The following is a 17,160-nucleotide window of genomic DNA, read 5'->3' as shown; positions in this document are numbered from 1 at the left end:
AGCTTTAAGCTAAGTGGGATGCCAAATGCAAAAGCTGCCATTGATACCACAATGAAAAATGCATGATTTCAGAGAGAGCACTCTTTTATCTACAAGGCAAGATCAATAGTGGGAAGGGGTTATGGAATCAAAGTTGTTTTGCTGGTGCAGTAGTTAACTGACACTCTTAAAAACATCTGAACACAATTTGAGAGAACAAAGCGTGCTAAAAGACAATTGGGGGAGAGTGAGGTGAACTTCTGTGGGTTGATAAACTTTCTTTTCACATTCAGGAAGGCAATATCAAACACTGAGTGTACAGGGCAACATAAGTCAGATTCATTTACCACTGACAAGCTCTAAGCAGGATCACTGATGCCTTTCTTTGTTTCTGGGCTCCAACAACAGTAAAATAAAAATCACAATAGTTACAACAACAAATTCTAAATCAGCAGGACGCCACGTTTGTTTTATCTTCTGAAACAATGAACCTCTAATCATCCATCTACTCACCCACAGAGTTACAGACTTTATTAGTACTGACAAAGAAATGGACCACAATTCAATATAGCACAATGGTTGCAAGTGCAGCTTTTGCCCCAATTACGGTATATATGGATTTTTAAAAAATATATAAAGCACAAATGGATTCGCAGTACATTACTCCCAAATTAATCTTGGCTGTACTCTTCTAAAATAAATCCTCTGGCCCACCCTCACACAATATCTGAACATTGATTTCAACATGATGCTGACAGTGCTAATTATTCTGTAACTCAAGCCTTGCCTCTGTCCTGACCTTCGCCCTGTGAGTGGCCAGAAGAAGAGCCAGCAGCTTTCAGCAGAGGCTTGGGCCTGTCTGGCCTGAGAATGTGACAGGAGATAGACACAGAAGAGAAAGGTGGAGGGAGAGAGAGAGAGAGAGGAAAAAAGGACACGTCACAGAGGAGAAATAGAGACACAAAAGAGCGAGACGGAGGAGAGAAAAGGAGACACAAAGAGGAGGGAAGATGGAAACATGAGAGAGAGCGAGAGAGAGCGAGAGAGAGAGAGAGAGAGGCAATGAAAGTGAGTGAGGATGAGTGACAGACAGAGGATTCATCACAGGCAAAGAGTGAAGGCTCAGGCCACAGAGGGACCTGGTGAGAAAGCTAACAGATAGCAATCTGAGTTTTCACTCTGCGCCACGGCTAACAGCTAGCAGCTACCCTGTCACCGCTGCCTAAACAAGCCCAGTGTTTTCATCTCCATATACACAACGCGGCACTCTGTCTTTTCTTCTGATGGAGATAAGATGTATAAATTATGAGCAGCTGACAAAGTCTACTCCAGCGCCCCCGGCGTCTCATCAATCACTAGCCTGTGTGTCAGCAGGTAACTGACGTGGCCCCCGGAGGCACAGCCCCCTCTTTAGGTGTGTGAGTGTTTTTTTTTGTGTGTGTGTGTGCAAAAAGTGTGTGTTTGCTACTGTGCAATTGGGCTTTTGTACATGTCTGAGCACTGTCTGTGTGTGTGCATGTGTGTAATATGCTTTGTGAGAGGGCCGTGTGAACAGCTGATTCAGTCTTAACTCCATGATGTTAGAGACAAAAATTAATACGTGCAACTTACACACACACCAACACACACATACAAAACAATCCCTGAGCGTATGTGAGAAGTCAAAGCTGTACCTTTGGCTTGTCTGAGGTTCTGACACTACAGAGAAACCTAAATGCTAGAAACACTGAGATGCTAAGATACTGACATAAGCTACAAAATAAGTGAAACCAGGAATGAAATTGCTGGGTGGAGTCCTGGATGCCATAGAAGGCCAGTGGTAGACCACCCAGTGTGATTATTGGTATTAACTATTTTCCATGAACCTTCCCTGTCCACAAACAAACACAGTCTGAGCTTTTGGTTGCGAGTTTGGAAATGATAGATAAAAACGCACTTAGATTTAAAAGTCCACTTTCAGGACATTCAATTGACTGATAGTATAAATGGGAACACTTGAGTGTTTAACACATCATTGCTAAAGTAAGCAACATAATTACAATGTGTGTCAGCAAAACAGCATAATTACATGCTACAAATTTTCAGTGTCTGATTTCACATCGTTCCCAGTTACAGGGCAGTTATAGTCTTTTCACCACTCATGTTAACCAGAATTAAGGTCTAATTTCATTGCAATAATTACAAGCTGTGGTGTCCAAATGGAGCAGATTACATGAGTAATACACGGTGTCAATGAACATGATAGCAAATAAGACAAGTATTTAAGACAGATTTTGTACTGCAATTAGCTTTTACTGTGGTTTGAAATTTTTTGGTTAATGCTGAATTTCCAAAAAATACTTCGAAATAACTGCATCCAATGAAACATTAATTTCTCTTGGAGTGAATGGGTTTGTAACCTCCGAGCACATCACTTGTACACAAACACAAAATTACACAATGTTTGTGTACACGGCCCAAAGCAGGTATAGCGTTTGCTCACGCACACCGTTATCGATCCGCTGTCTTGAAGTGAAGTTCAAGAAGGAGAGAGTGGAGCAGAAAATGTTGACGCCCCGTGGGGACAGGAGAAACAGCTCATCTCGGCACCAAAGAGAAGGAGGGCTGTCATGTTCTGTGTGATGAGCTGAAAGACTAGAGGCGGCCTGGAGCAGCGGGGTATTTCTTCCCCCCATAAACAAACCTCCAAAAACAAACAGTTCCACCCCACAGAGAAGGAGATGGGACAGTGAGACAAGAGGGAAGGGCAGACAGGTGTCAGGAAAGAATGACATGTGTGACAGAGGGCACTGAGAGAGGAGCTGGAGGAGATGAGAGGAAAAGCTGAAGACAAGGGTGTTTTCATGAAAGGAGCATCAGACTTGCTGTCTCCCTCCTTCTGGCCTGCTGGTTTGGTTTGGAGTTTAGGCTAGCCTAGGACTTCATATTTTGAACACCCTGATATCTCATGAATTATGTACCGTACACCATTAGCATTAATCAGAGTCATGGCGGTATCAATGATACTATTGTTTCGAGGGGGGTCAAGTCCTGAGACACATTATCTTCCAAAACCCTTCTTGAGGGAAAGAAAGAAGATGTCTGGAATTCAGCTGACAAAAGCACTCAGTCGTCCTGAAATCTGATGAGTCTGACAGGATGTGAGCCCATCTGATCCACTGCCGCCTCAATATTCCCTTACAGAGGGGGGAGTAGGACGGACAGGCTGCTCCTCACCACGCTTTTAGCACAGGTGTGATGAAAGTCGGAGCCGCTGCAGCTCGGCCCACCTCTCGGATTACCCCGAACACGTCTGGTGACGGACGTTGCCAGTTGGCAGGTAAAACGCTGGGAAGTGATGCCCGTTGTGCCTTATCCATCTGCCTGCTGCATGGAAACGGCGTATCAGGTGATCCCGGGGGATACCTATTATCATATCATATTAAATGTCTGGGTTATGGGTTACAGTTATAGGTCTTAACAAGATAAAAGATAGATCGTACAGAGTGGGACAAAATGACTTGGTGCTTACAAGGTCAATGCTGTCAGTTTGACTGTGGACATTGCCAGCACCTCTGGGAGCGGTTTATCTCCATGAGGTAAAGTAGAGCAAGGCGGATATAATAAAGAGAAACACAGATCCATTGTCTGTCAGAACAGCTTTTTTTTTTGCCGCCGACCACCACAACACAGTACCTCCTGTATTAGCTTGATCAGACTTGATGAAATGACAAAGCTTTGCTCCACACTGCCTGCAGAAGTTATCCTTGAAGTAAAATATTGGTTACTAATCATGACTTACAGTACATCTCCCAGGATATCTTATTACAGACCTTTACAGCTCACTGGCTCTGATTCAATTTCTTAAGTATGGTACAGTGCGTAGAAGTCAGACCTATTCTAGGAAGAGACATTATGAATCTGTCAGCTTGGAGCTCAACACCAACTGCAAATAGAAACCGAATGAAACCCTCAGAGGCTGTGACACCTTTGATAACAATTGAAAGACGCAAATAATGTGACAGTGAAAAAAGAAAGGTCAGGTTAATAAAAAAAAAAAAATTAAGATCTTGATTTTTTTTTTTCGTAGCATGTAAAGGTTTCAGATATTGTACTTTAATCACATATTTCAGAAGATGGAAACTCACACTGATGACAACAACTAAACCCAGTGAGGATGATACATTTCTTTGGTGCCATGGAAACATTGTGGCATTTAGGATCTTCACCCACTTCACTGCCCATTTGCAACATGTAGCCCAGTGCCAACGCTTCACAACCCTCTCCAACATGAATGTCACAAGAATGTCGCCTGAGTGTCACTTGACCCCTCTGCCCCCGAAATGACCTTTGGTGCACCCTGCGTAGCCCTCACTCTCTCACATATTCCCACTGCTAAACAACAATGTCCCCCTCTTCTCCTCTGTCAACTTATTTTCCTCTTTAGCGCTGTCCAAATCTCCCATTGCTCTGTTCATCACCCTGCTTCTCCCATCCTTTTTTTCCACCTCTATTCAAAACTTGAGGAGGGCGAAAAGAAAGAAGAGAAAACCGCCTCTCCAGAAATAAAGTAGAAAACACACAGGGATGAGTAGCTATTCAGACTGCGATTGTTGGGGAAAGGGAGCTGCTTTGTTTCTGAAACGCGGAGTGGGAAAGACTGTGTGGATATCGGAAACGTGTATGGTCTAAGTGTAAGGGAAGAGCTAAACATTCTCTGCAACCTTTCAAAAAGCAAAGACAGAGGCAGCACACAACAAAGAATGAGAGTGAATTCCCATGACTGACACCGCTATGCAAACTTTTGACCAACTTAACGCTTAGTAAAACAAATACCCCCACACTATCAAACATCCCGGAGCAATTCATCTCGTAACATTAAGTGCCTTCCTTAGGCTAAATGTGCGAGGTGCTGACATTATTGAAACTGTATGTTCCCTCTCTGTCACTCAGATGTGCTGCTCCTGACAGGCTAAGCCCTTAATGCAACAGATTTGACTGGTTAATCCTGTGAAAAACCATCTTTTTTGTCTCTCAGGTGGAAAGGTCGCACAGCGAGGCCTGGCTCCCTTCAACCTGCAGTATTCCTCTCGTCTTAGCCTCCAACCTAAACATGCTCTCGCCCTCATCATTGGCCTCTCTCACCCCTCCTCAGCCGTCTCCCCAGCCGCATGCATAAGCTACAAAGCTGGAGGTGTCAAGACTACCTGTCTCAACAGCACCCCCCTCGCCTGACCTGCGGATAGCCCTCAGGGACATTAATTATAGAGTAGTCTGACTTGTTGAGAGGAAAGAGACAGACAGACAGACAGACGGAGACAGCGAGAGAGAGAGAGAGAGGGAGAGAGCGAGTAAGAGACAGAGCAGACAGAAAAAAGATAAATGCAGAGATGTTGTTACAGAAGCTGTCACCTCCTAATCATGTCATCCTGCTGTACAGAGGTGATGCTGAGGCTTTACTCGATCAGGTTTCCCATTCATCACCAGAGCTGGTTGGTGGTGCAGGTGGAGGTGTTGGGAGGATGGGGGGGTTAGGGTAGGGTAGGGTAGATTTGCTAACTATCGGTTTCCCACAGAGTTCAAATTTTAAACTTGTTATGTCCGCACCTGGCTGTGTCTCCTGCTAAACGAGCACAGAAGACGTCATTAAGGTTTTAGAGAAAACATTACAGCGTTTTTGCATAAGTGTTCTGTTCTAATTGTGGAGCTCAGACTGTCTCTGCCATTAAAAATGTTAAAATATCCACCAGCTATTCATTTCAGATGACAATATAAAATCAATATGTACATGCAATGGATCTCTCTGTTTACACGACACAGAGATAAAAATATTGCACTGCTGGTGTTTCTGTTCAAGAACCACTTAAAAAGGAACATGCAACATAAAACTGCTGCATCCCTCTCTGAATGTTCAATACTGTGCTGGTGTGCAAAAACATGGATCTATGATAATATGACATCTCTGTATGTGTTTTAAAGATATTGTGTGGACAGTCATGTCTACTCTGCGAGTGTGGATAGACACCGCACCGCCAACATGTGATCAGAGCAATCTGTCCAAACAAATGGAAGCCTCTCTTGCGCGTTACAGTGTTAGATTAGACGACTCGGTCATTTGATTCCCTACTGTCTCGACAGCTCCTGTTTCTAATGGACCGAACGGGATTTCACAAAACGCAAAATAGGGAGAGGTCAACTTGTTTGAAGGTTACCCCTGTCGGGGGAATCAAAATAAATAACATTCAGGTGCGCTATTCTCTGTCAGGCGAGTGTCTTAATGATGCCAAGTTAACACATACTAAATAACAGTGTCTCCCTACGCACTGACAGCCTCAGAAATAATTGACCAGCGTGCTCCAAACTGAGACGCAGTAGGTAGAGAATTCAATCCTGCAGCTGACAGAACCCATTGAGCATGTCACCAGATTTTGCATTATACACAAAGCAATGTCAGGTCAGGGATGCGGCCTCCTGCTAGTTATTTGCGATTGCATCTCTGAGGGTAAATTACCTGGCTCTCCATAATATGGTCTAGTTAACTAATTTCTTGACAGCACACTGTCTCATAAGGAAACTCACAGATTTACTGCCTGTCAAAAACATGATGGACTGCTTTTTTTTTCCTCTTTTCTTTTCTCCAAATGCTTGGCAGCCTCTCAACTAAGAGCTCATATTCAATATCCTCTCTCGGCGTGCCGAGGACATCTCTAATTCCAGACAAAGACATACTGCTGAAAATGAACAAAAAAGAAACATAACCTTATTATGTTTGAAGGCTACCAGCAGTGTGTCATTTCATCCACAAGTTCCCATGCAAAAAAATGTACCGCTAGGGGGGTTGTACAGCGATGTAACATGGTTCTAAAGCTCTTAGTGAGGAAACACTGAAATCCATTATCCGACCGACCTCTGCACATTGACAAGTGTGCGCGCGCACACACGCGCACACACATACACACAAGTACAGTATATGGTGTCCTGTCATTTTGTTGTTATACATGTGTAAATCATTCACTTTCTGTCAGAAAAGAGGCTTTGACAACAAAACCTCACCTCAGAAACGGGGTCACGGAGAAACTGAATCCCACCGCAGACAAAGCATAGTTTTACCTGTGAGAGCACGGCCTGCCACTGATAGCAACAAAGATGACAATGGCTCACAGTGATGGTGTGAAGACTGCCTTTAAGCTATGCCGCGCAGGGGGAACAATACAGGCTGGTAGAATACCCCCCCCCCCTCACACCACACTGGAGCTCAACAGTGTCTGTTTGAAAGTTCACAAAGCAGCACCAAGGTCTGCCTACCCTTTCTTTTCTCTCTGTCTCTTTTTGTGTGTGCTCCATTCAGCTGGACGGTGTGGCCTATCATCGTCTCGACAATGACAGTAGGTGGAAACGCTAGCTTTCATTACACAAAGTATAAATAGTGTAATCTATCAGCCCTGCCAATCAGGATGATTGATTATGGGCTGTCAGGGGGGGAGAGTGACACATTAGAAAAGTTTGGTTAACAATGCCTGTAGCTGGTGCGGGGCTGCTGCCACCCAGCCCAGTGATTAATGTGTTGTCAGCCTGTAATCCCACACCCACGCTTAATGAGGCAAGAATTTATCATCTCGGCAGAGTGGCAGATGTCAGGGAGAAAGGAATCCAAGTGGCTGGAAACAATATACTTTTTCTAGCCTGCGCTTGACATGTCTGACAAGCTCTAAAAACCACAAATAAGGCCTGCGTAAGCACAAACTTCAGTGGAGGGACTTTCAGTTCTGGCTCTGTCCTCTGTTGCATGCTCTGAAAGTCGCTGGTGCTGACAGAAGACTCCATCTCCAGTAACAGTGTACTGAAGAACAGACACAACTGGTATAATGGATTAAAGCTCAAATGATCCAGCACACTGTGGGAGGGAGAAGACGTTATGCCACCATGTTTGTGCATATTAAAGGAGAAGAAAAACATTTAACATTTCAGATGAAGGAACCAAAGCTTTCCATTCGGTGCCTATGATGAATCATAAACAAATGTCAAACTTTTGTATAGTCTCTATCCATCTCATCTGACACACATTTGAATCTTGAAGTTAATGAGTGGTCTTAACACTCATTAACTTTTTTTTAATAACACATCAACATCTGCATGTCATAAACAACAACAACTTTACTTGAATTATTTGATAAACATCTGAATGTGAATTAAAGCAAAGCAACCCAGAGTGGGTGCACATGACAGTCAACTTCAAAGCAAACTATAAATGCGAGTGCTGAAATGGTGATTAATGTGTACTGTCAACATCAACTAAAGGAGACAGGCCAAGAAATGACTGATCTCTTTGAGCGATTTAAAGTTTGGCACAATTCTGTGGAAACACCCGGTGGGGTAGGACGCAGAAGAAAAGAGAGAGGGATTTTTTGTTTTGTTTTCAGAGCACAGAAAACACTAAGCCAGCTGTCTCTCATTAGGCTAGCAGCATCTTCCTGTCACCAAAGAGACCAACAGGGAGGATTAGCTCTGATTGGACTGATAGACCAACGCACTGGGACTCTGCACTATGTAATAGCTAAAAGCATCATTTGATAAGAAGTGTAATTGAAGGGATGCCTTAGTGGCTATAACATTGTTTCTACAGTACATGCACAGGGATTGTGGAGTTGTGTAACTCCTCAGCATGCAGTGAAAGAAGGCTCCGTTTCACAGAGGAGCATAGGCAGAGTTTACTTTACATATGTCTACAAAAATGATAAGTGTTCAATGAAATGGAAGGAAGGACGTGTGTTATTTCCCTGTAGTTTTCTGTGTTTCAATGGAACAGAGCTGCAAAATTGCTATAAAATCTTGACCCTTCCCTAAGGCATATAAAGAATCTAGTTGGAACAGCATATGTAAGAAGCAAAGGCTTTGTAGCTTGCCAATCCCAGTATTATTACACTAATAAAAACTTAACAAAGACTTATATTTTAAAGATGAAAAAAAGTGAAAAGTTACGTGAATGATCGCATGATTTGTCAAACTTTATGAAAACTTTATATCACAATGGGACAGGGAGACATCTCATTATTGCTGGCCAGCCTTGGCCTGTTTTCTGACAGGCCTCAAACTGCACTGCTAAACACAAGAGACGTCGAGACAACAAATGCTTTACCGCAGAGGCGCTCCTTCTCTGTACTGGATGCCAGGAGAAGGAGAGGAAAATCAGTTAATGCAGCACGGCCACTTCAGCGTCTCATAAAAGCCCTTACAAAAACACATGTTTGTTTTTTATGCTCTGCGTTTGGCCAAAAACGAATAATACATCTATCATTTTCACTTGCGAGAGTGACGTGACACTGAGGTCACGCACCCCATGTCTCCAGGCTTTGAAAGAGGCAATAAATCAATCTTGGCACTATTACTTACAATTAATTGTGCTTTAAAGTTTTACAGTGTGTTTATGATATGCAGGGCCTGGATGATTTATGTGGACAGTGTGAGTCACTCCCTCTAATTGGTGTTGTTTTCCTGGCTTATAACCCCTGTGTGACCTCTCGGTTTAGGCTGCCAGAGCACTCAGAACTGGGCCTGTCGCACTGGTCCAAACACTGGACTGGCTCATACTTCAGCAGTCATTTACAGAGAAACACACACATGGAGGCGTACACCACTCACAGACACTGACACACAAATACACATACCTGAGAGAATGAACATGTGGCTCCCTGGAAATATCGGTGTATTTCGTCTCTCACACAAACTAAACACGTCTGAACAATTATAAACAGCTGTTTTAACATTTAGGATATGTTGTCGTGAAAAGACAGAGAACAGCAGTGTCTCAAGTGATGCAATTAACAGATAACAAGACGTTATGCAATACGGTGGAAAGAACATAATTTGAGAGCAATCACAACCCAATCTGTCAGTGGAGTGTATTTGTCTGAACATAAAGCAGGCAGGCGCTCGGTGTGCTTATATTTTGCCCACAAGTCCTCCTCTATCCACAGCTCTGTCCTCAGTCGACCTACTGTATACATATTGATTCAGGCAAGTGCCGCGAAAGAAAAGGTGACAAATCAGGCCTCTGTATGTATAATAGCTGGTGCAAATACAGAATCTAGCAGAGACGGAAAGAGTAGTAATAAACTTGCTACCACAGCAATCTGTTGGGTTATATTTCCTTCCCCTGTTGAGAACCATATTCTTTGAGTTTTCTCTGAGGACACATTTGTTCTGTAAAATGATTCAGCTAACCCACTGAAGGCACATTCACAAAGCGCTATATTGCATGCTGTTTGTTATGTTTGAGAGCTTCGGGGAACTCATAACTCTCAAGCACAGAGATGAACGTGGCAACATACTTTACAGGGCACATTTGAGACTTGAAAAGGAAGCAAAACAACCAACCTATAGCAGAATACCTCCTCTTTTTCCAGAGTTTCATTGCAAAGAAAGAAGAAGAAAAAAAGAAAAGCCACAATCATGCATCACATAATGCACAATCATGGGTCTAAAACCATGCAGTCTATCTTAGATTTGGACTGCTCCCTTCAGTGCAAACTTAAAATGAACCGCTGTCTGCTGCAGAGTAAAACAGGTTAGTGTCTGGAGAAGAAAAAACAGAACTGAAAAGATCCACTTGAGGACTTTCCTGGCTCTGTCACTGTCAATTCCCTTGAAGAACCGTTACCCTGTGTGCAGAAACTCATGGGACCCGGGAGTTGGCTCAAGCCACCCTGCAATGCAGTCTGCTTTACATTATACGCAGAAGGATGTGGGGAAAAAAAACTTGTGTTCATGCTAGAAAATCAAGTCAAATACTTCGTCCAGGCAAAATCTAAGTGACATCCGAGGAACATTTATACCCGCTGACGTAGCTACCAAGCTGTGCTTAGTGAGGGAGACCATAGACTTACTTCATTCACTGTGAAACACTCTTAAACATGTGGCAAGGAGTAAATGTTATTCTACTAGTTAAATTTGCTACGCACTTTTTTTAGCGGTGCTTGGGATCTGAAAACAGAATGTGCTGTCACAGTGTTTTGATAGACATGGCCAGTTTAACCCAAGGGTTCGACAGCATAATATGGGCTTCGTGGCGCGATGGAGGGAGCAGGAGGAGCCGAGCCAAAAGGTACCACATGTATTTTCCGAAAGCAGCCCAACACAGTCCAAATGGCTCTACGTGGTTTAACGCCATTTCATTCCATGACCTCTAAGTCCTCAAAGAGAATTATCACATTATAGCATTCCAACACGCCCAATTTCCCAAAATACAGCTCAAGGCTTTTCCACTCTGACTCTGCTTAGTGTTGTGGTTTTGGGAAAACACTTCAATCGTACCCTCTGTGTTTTTTGTTTACTTCAGGTATTTATAAATTTATTTTTTTCCCTCTCGCTTTCTTGTCTTTGTCATTTTGCCTCTGTTTCTGTCCAACTACTTGTCCTTTCCACTCAGAAATGCAATATAACAAAAACCTAAAAGAGAAAATTACCCCCCCACCGCCCCGACACACACAGCTTCAAGCAAATAACAAAACATATGGACGAGTCAGAGACAGCTCATCGTCGCCCACTTAGTGTCACTCCCACTAACAATTAAAGAGGCGACAAAACTATCCTGAGTATATGAACATGATTATGTATTTGAGTACAGTTCTTTGTCTTTGGAGTGAAGTTTTGACGATATACATTTTTATGAAGGCTATAACTTTTTTTTGTTAATTTTGCACTCGCAGACCTCTACAGAGGGTTTTGTGTGTATGTGTGTGTGTGAGTGTGTGTGCTTGCGCCCTTCCCTGCAAACAACCAGCCGTTGACTGTCTGGTTGTGATTTAGGGAACATGGAAAACATTGGGAATGTATGAAAAGTTATTGTGTTCAGATTGTGCTAAAGACCATAACTGCTTTATCAGAACCATGTGGCGTCGCTCAGTGCCATGCCATAATGGCATGATTGAAAAGGAGTTTAAACTGTGGTCACAATCCACTCCGATATGACTCAAGAGGGGTCTCCAAAGTTCAGCACTGTCTCTTTCATAGTGCACCCATTAACTATTCCAATACATACATCATGCAGCGGGAATGATCTGATAGAGGGGCTTTTTCCTCAGATTTATGCTGTCATGAGTGGGCATGTATCGCTGTATCCCTGCTGCTGCTGTATCCCTGCCGCTGTTACTATGGTTTCAATTTATCTACTGTAAACAGTAGGAAGGGGATTTGTCATTTAAGGTCTTAAAAGGAAAAATAAGTTTAGGCAGAGAGAGAGAGAGAGAAAAAAAAACTTTCGCTGATACACCCAAAGTCAAATAATTTCCAAAGTAAATCTTTTAAATCACGTCTGTGGTCCTGTATTCCCCGCACCCCCAAATACGTGCACTAATTGAGACTCAAATGGTAGCACAAGCGACAGCGAGACAGCTAATTACCATCCTTTGTAATGAAGCAAATGGCAGACACTGTACCATGAGCCACTGTTATGAGCAACACCCTGCTGTACCAGACATAATAGCAAACACAAATATCTAATTATGCCATCATCTCTCCTCGCGTTCCTGTTCTGTCGCAGACGTTTCGCTAATTGGTGGCCCGCACTATTGGTCAGCTTACAATCACTCTGATGATGTGGACAATTAGAGCCGGGAGGTACTCATGGCTCATCAAGTCTGTGATAGTTGACACATCACGTCTCATCTAACTCAAAACAAATGTTACGGAAATGCTGCTGTGCTGTGACATCACATGGCCCTGACGCGAGATACGTCCGGGCAAAAAAAAAAAAAAAAAAAAAAAATCCCCTTCACTGTGTCGACTCACTCAAACACTGCTAATAAGGAACCGTGCGAAGGACAGCACAAGTATGTTCGAGTGCACACAAAATGCAGTGCGTTGGGAGGTTGGTTTTCATCAAAGCTGTAACCTTTTACTTTGCATAGGGAATAAATAATCATATACAGCAGGTTCAAAGACACTGAGACACAAAAAACACACACATCATGTCAGCTAGAATCAGTGATTATCTCTCCTTTCATCTAAGGCTGTGGCGACACAGGCAAACATTTCTTTTTCACTGACAAGCTATGTAAATAAAATCTTATAAAGTGACTTTACCCTGCCAAAAAGCATTGTAGAGGTCCTTAGTCTCTTTTTATATAAAGTGGATGAACAGTGTTTTCATTCCACTTTTCTCCATCTACCAAACATGCCAGGCTGAGGTTAAATTATTTCAATGTTTTGCTTTTCTCGCTTGCCACTTGCATGAAGAATCAAGAACAAAGCATAGCATGAACTGACACTAAAAGAGTACACTATCTTAGCTGATTGTCTCAAACAATAAATATTTTGTTTTGCGTGTGCACTTTTAAACCCGACATCGACTCACATGCTTCTGATTTGTCACTGGATGCCTTCGTTCTTGCTACTCTGGATCCATTTTTACCTCCGTGGCTCACTGTCAGAGCCCCAGAGACCTTGAAATGAAAAAGCTTAGCTAATCCAAATGGTAAATATTTCATGACTTTACAATTACATGAAATCAAACCTAGGTTAAAGCTGTTCATTTATATTGCATTATCAAAGCGGTATTAAAAAAAAATGGGGGGGAAAGGGGTGAAGTGGGTATATCTATGAACCTTCCGAACTCTAATTAGTCCGTGTGACCCAAAACAAAAGAGGGAGGAATAAGTGCATGGGCTCTGGATAATTAAGCGATTGTGAGCGGCATGTACGTGAGCTGTCACTCCAATCGCCAGCCATGTCACACTTGGCAACACAACCGCGACCGGACAGCCGCCCGTCGTCTTTGATCTGGGCTCATGCATACGGAATCAGGTCAGGCCGTGGTCACACACATTTACACACACACACACGCTCACATGCAACCCACACGTACATGCTAGTAAGTGATAGTAAAGAGACGCTGTTCAAAGGGCCACTGTAGCAGGACCTCTGTAAAGAGAGACTGACAGTGAAGCATGGGCAGGAAGAAAGGAAGGATAAAGCAAAAGGAGAGAGAAGGGAAGAAAGGGATGAATGTGACAAATCCACTCCAGACTTTCAGAGGAACTACAACTTAAAACAGTGCCCTAGAAAAAATAAAATATAATTAAATAAGAAAAGTAAATAAAAATAAAACACAAGCGTAACTTACAGCATCTGACTTGGGTTTGACCACTTTCATGAATGCTCCTCTTGCCTGTGCCTCCATTATTTCCTTTTTGGTAACTTTCCTGGTGTCCAGGAACTTCAGATGGGGCAGCTTGTGCAGAACAAAGTACCTAGAAGAAAACAACAGTTGAGCTTGAACAGTACCACACTGCAGCCTTAAAAGGTCCGGTTTTAGGCCGGTTTCTTGACAAAGAGACAAACAGAGAATCTGAGGAAATATGTAAACTGTGACACACTAATCAAACTGACACCGATTCTAATATGTAAATGCACGCATCAACAAAACTTGAAAAGAAGCTGTGTTTAGAGAGATTTAATGGTGATGCAGATTTAATGGTGATATTTTCTTGTATGTAATAACTTCAAAGCTGATAAGAATAAGTACGACATATAAATAGCACGAAAGGAGATACAACCCGTCTGCCAGAGCTGTCATTCTGGCAGCATCACAGATATCTCTCTAAGCTTTCAGACACACTCTGTCTTTCATTGGGAGGGAGAGAAATGTCACAAGATAATGGTTGGAATACACAGATGACAACAGATCCTTTCACAGGCAGGCAGGGATAGAGGAACCAGTATGTCAGGGCTGAGCTGGTAGCCAAAAAGGACATGCATGCAGCACCTAAGTGGAGGGTGAGAAAGGACGGGGGATATGGGCACAGACAAGACCTGTGCGCAAAGAGCCGTGACAAATTGATGATGGCGATGGCGATGAGGGAAGATGGCAAAGCCTGTGTCAAGTTTTCAACACCTGAGGATTATAATGAGGGGATGCAGGGATCACAGTTAGACTGACATGGAACAGGAAATGTCTCTGTGGAAAATTAAGGGAGAAAAACGTCTGACATAATTAAAAAAAAAAAGTATGATGAGTGTTTAGTAAAATAAATGATTAAAACACTGAATATATGAAATGGGTCTAAATTACTTCTTATAGGAACATTGTTGTACAGTAAAATGACTCGCAGGCCCAAATAAGAGCCCCTTTTCCAACAAGAGCACCAGCACTCAAATACAAGAGGCACCGTCCCCATCCTGTTTCTGCCTCCTTGTAAAAGGACTTTGTTCAGGGCATTTCCATGATGAAACGTGAAGATGCCCTTGGGAGACATGTAGAGAGGTTATTCTCCATAGGTAACCTACCATCACAGGGTCAGAGCAGATGACAAGGCTCTGTCAGCCAGTAGGGATATTAATGATTCAACCCAACCACAGAGGGAGGATAAGAGAGCACAGGGGGGTAGGGGGGTAGGGGGTAAGGGGGGTGGTAGGAGAGATGACTGGGGAAATGAAAGACTCATAGCTTTTTTTTTATTTTTTAGCAATACCAAACATTTGTTGACATCAATACCATTTTTTTTGCCCTTGGAAGTGGTTGTGGCAAAGTACAACTTTAATCAAAAAAATTCAAAATCTAAAATCTAGAACAATTAATTACTAAATAGAAAAGAAAAAAGAACTGGCACAGTGCTTTTTATGTTCCTATAGTTGTTATTGATTTTTTGGTATTAATTACAAAGAAAGTAGAGACAAAGTAGTTAATATATAAGGGTTTATTATGATAACTGGCTTTAAAGCTACTGTTTTAATGATTAAAACTGACAGAAATCAATTAAACCTATTAATTATTCATTTATTTGTTGGCAAGTTTTTTCATAAAATCTTTGGACTTGTCCTATTGCCTGTAAATTCAGACTACACAGAGATCACACTGGTAAAAGAAGGCTACACTATAGTAAGTTTTTTAGAGTTTATTAATTGAATAATTCCCTTTTTGTTTTCATTATTACTAAACTAAACTAAACTAAACTTCTCCAGACATTAAAGCTACATCTGATTCTTTCTAAGATGATATTAACAACTATGGGACCTATGAAATGTTACCAAACAATTATTATTATACTGTACCTAGTGTAACAGTTATGGAAGACAACGCAATATAAACATAAATCAATTTTATATTCATAGATATTGAGGGTGATTATTGTGCAGCTGCATTTATGGCATTTAGAATAAAGGCTGAGTGAACAAGAAGTGCAGCTGATGGAAGAGGAACCAGAGGCACAAGATCTCTGATCTGCCACAAAAAGGAGATCGGACACGCTGATAACTTCCATCACGATAAGAAGTTAAAATGTCACAAGAAAATATGCCAATCTCCCTTCGTCACAGAATCAGAGAGAAAGAACTGAGTTTGGATGACACAACGTCCTATAAGCACAATACAGTGCCTACTGTGAATATATAACATCACAGCTTCAAACTCTTGTGTTATTGTAGTACCACAAATGGCCACTGAGCGTATGCATGGTCGGCTCAGAACAGGACAACATTTAACCTCCCTGCAGACTACACAGTACTGTGTGAATAAATACTATGTTTCTATGTCATTGCACTAATTGGGGCACCGATGCAACGCACCAGGGTATTTCACTTGAGAGACCAAGAGCTCCTGAGGCACTGGGCTGGGTATTTATTGCCCAAGGCCAGTGCTGTCACGACCTGCATACAGCCTAACCTTGTCAGACATGAAATCTGCATCACGCTCAAATTGATGTTTTACTATGTGACACATTATGAATATTACATTACAGGACCGTAGACGTTGTCAGTCAAAACAGAACAGCTCTCCTCACCAGTAAGATAAGCATGCGGGGAGAGGGGAAAGGGGGAGTAGGGAAGAAAGAGAGAGAAAGTGTGAGAGAGAGAAGGGGGTGGGGGGGGGGGGTGGGGGGGGCAGAAAGAGAGAATAAAGATTATTCAAGAAAGGCAAGGTTGGTAAATGATTAATAGGCAACACTGAGTCAGAAACAAGCACTTAGGGCTAAAGCAGACAAAAGAGAGTATGCTTTTCGCCTTTTATCGCATTTCATGTAAAGGACCCTGACAAATGGTGGTCATATTGCATGGCTTAAGGCCTAGCTTGATGTTTAATGCATCATCTGCTCTGGTAAGGCAGGGTAGTAAACACTCATTCGTGGTGGTGACTAGTCACACATGAAATCCATTTTGCAAAACGGAGTGTAGAGGGGCCAGTTGACAAAGCTTTTAGAGTGATGTGGT

At 42.5% G+C, this 17,160-nt stretch overlaps 1 protein-coding gene across 1 annotated transcript in view; it reads right to left on the bottom strand.

Annotated features, from left to right (window-relative positions):
* lrmda (leucine rich melanocyte differentiation associated) overlaps positions 1-17,160 on the bottom strand; it is a 199,690-nt gene that overhangs the window by 48,222 nt on the left and 134,308 nt on the right. Inside the window, exon 5 of the mRNA XM_083987595.1 lies at positions 14,078-14,204. Within this exon, the coding sequence (XP_083843721.1) occupies positions 14,078-14,204 (127 nt within the window). The remainder of the gene's footprint in view (positions 1-14,077; positions 14,205-17,160) is intronic.

Source organism: Trachurus trachurus, assembly GCF_905171665.1.
Source record: "Trachurus trachurus genome assembly, chromosome: 15".
In the NCBI taxonomy this organism is placed as follows: domain Eukaryota; kingdom Metazoa; phylum Chordata; class Actinopteri; order Carangiformes; family Carangidae; genus Trachurus; species Trachurus trachurus.
Note: the sequence above shows the minus strand (reverse complement) of the source record. Positions and strands in the feature narration are given on the sequence as shown.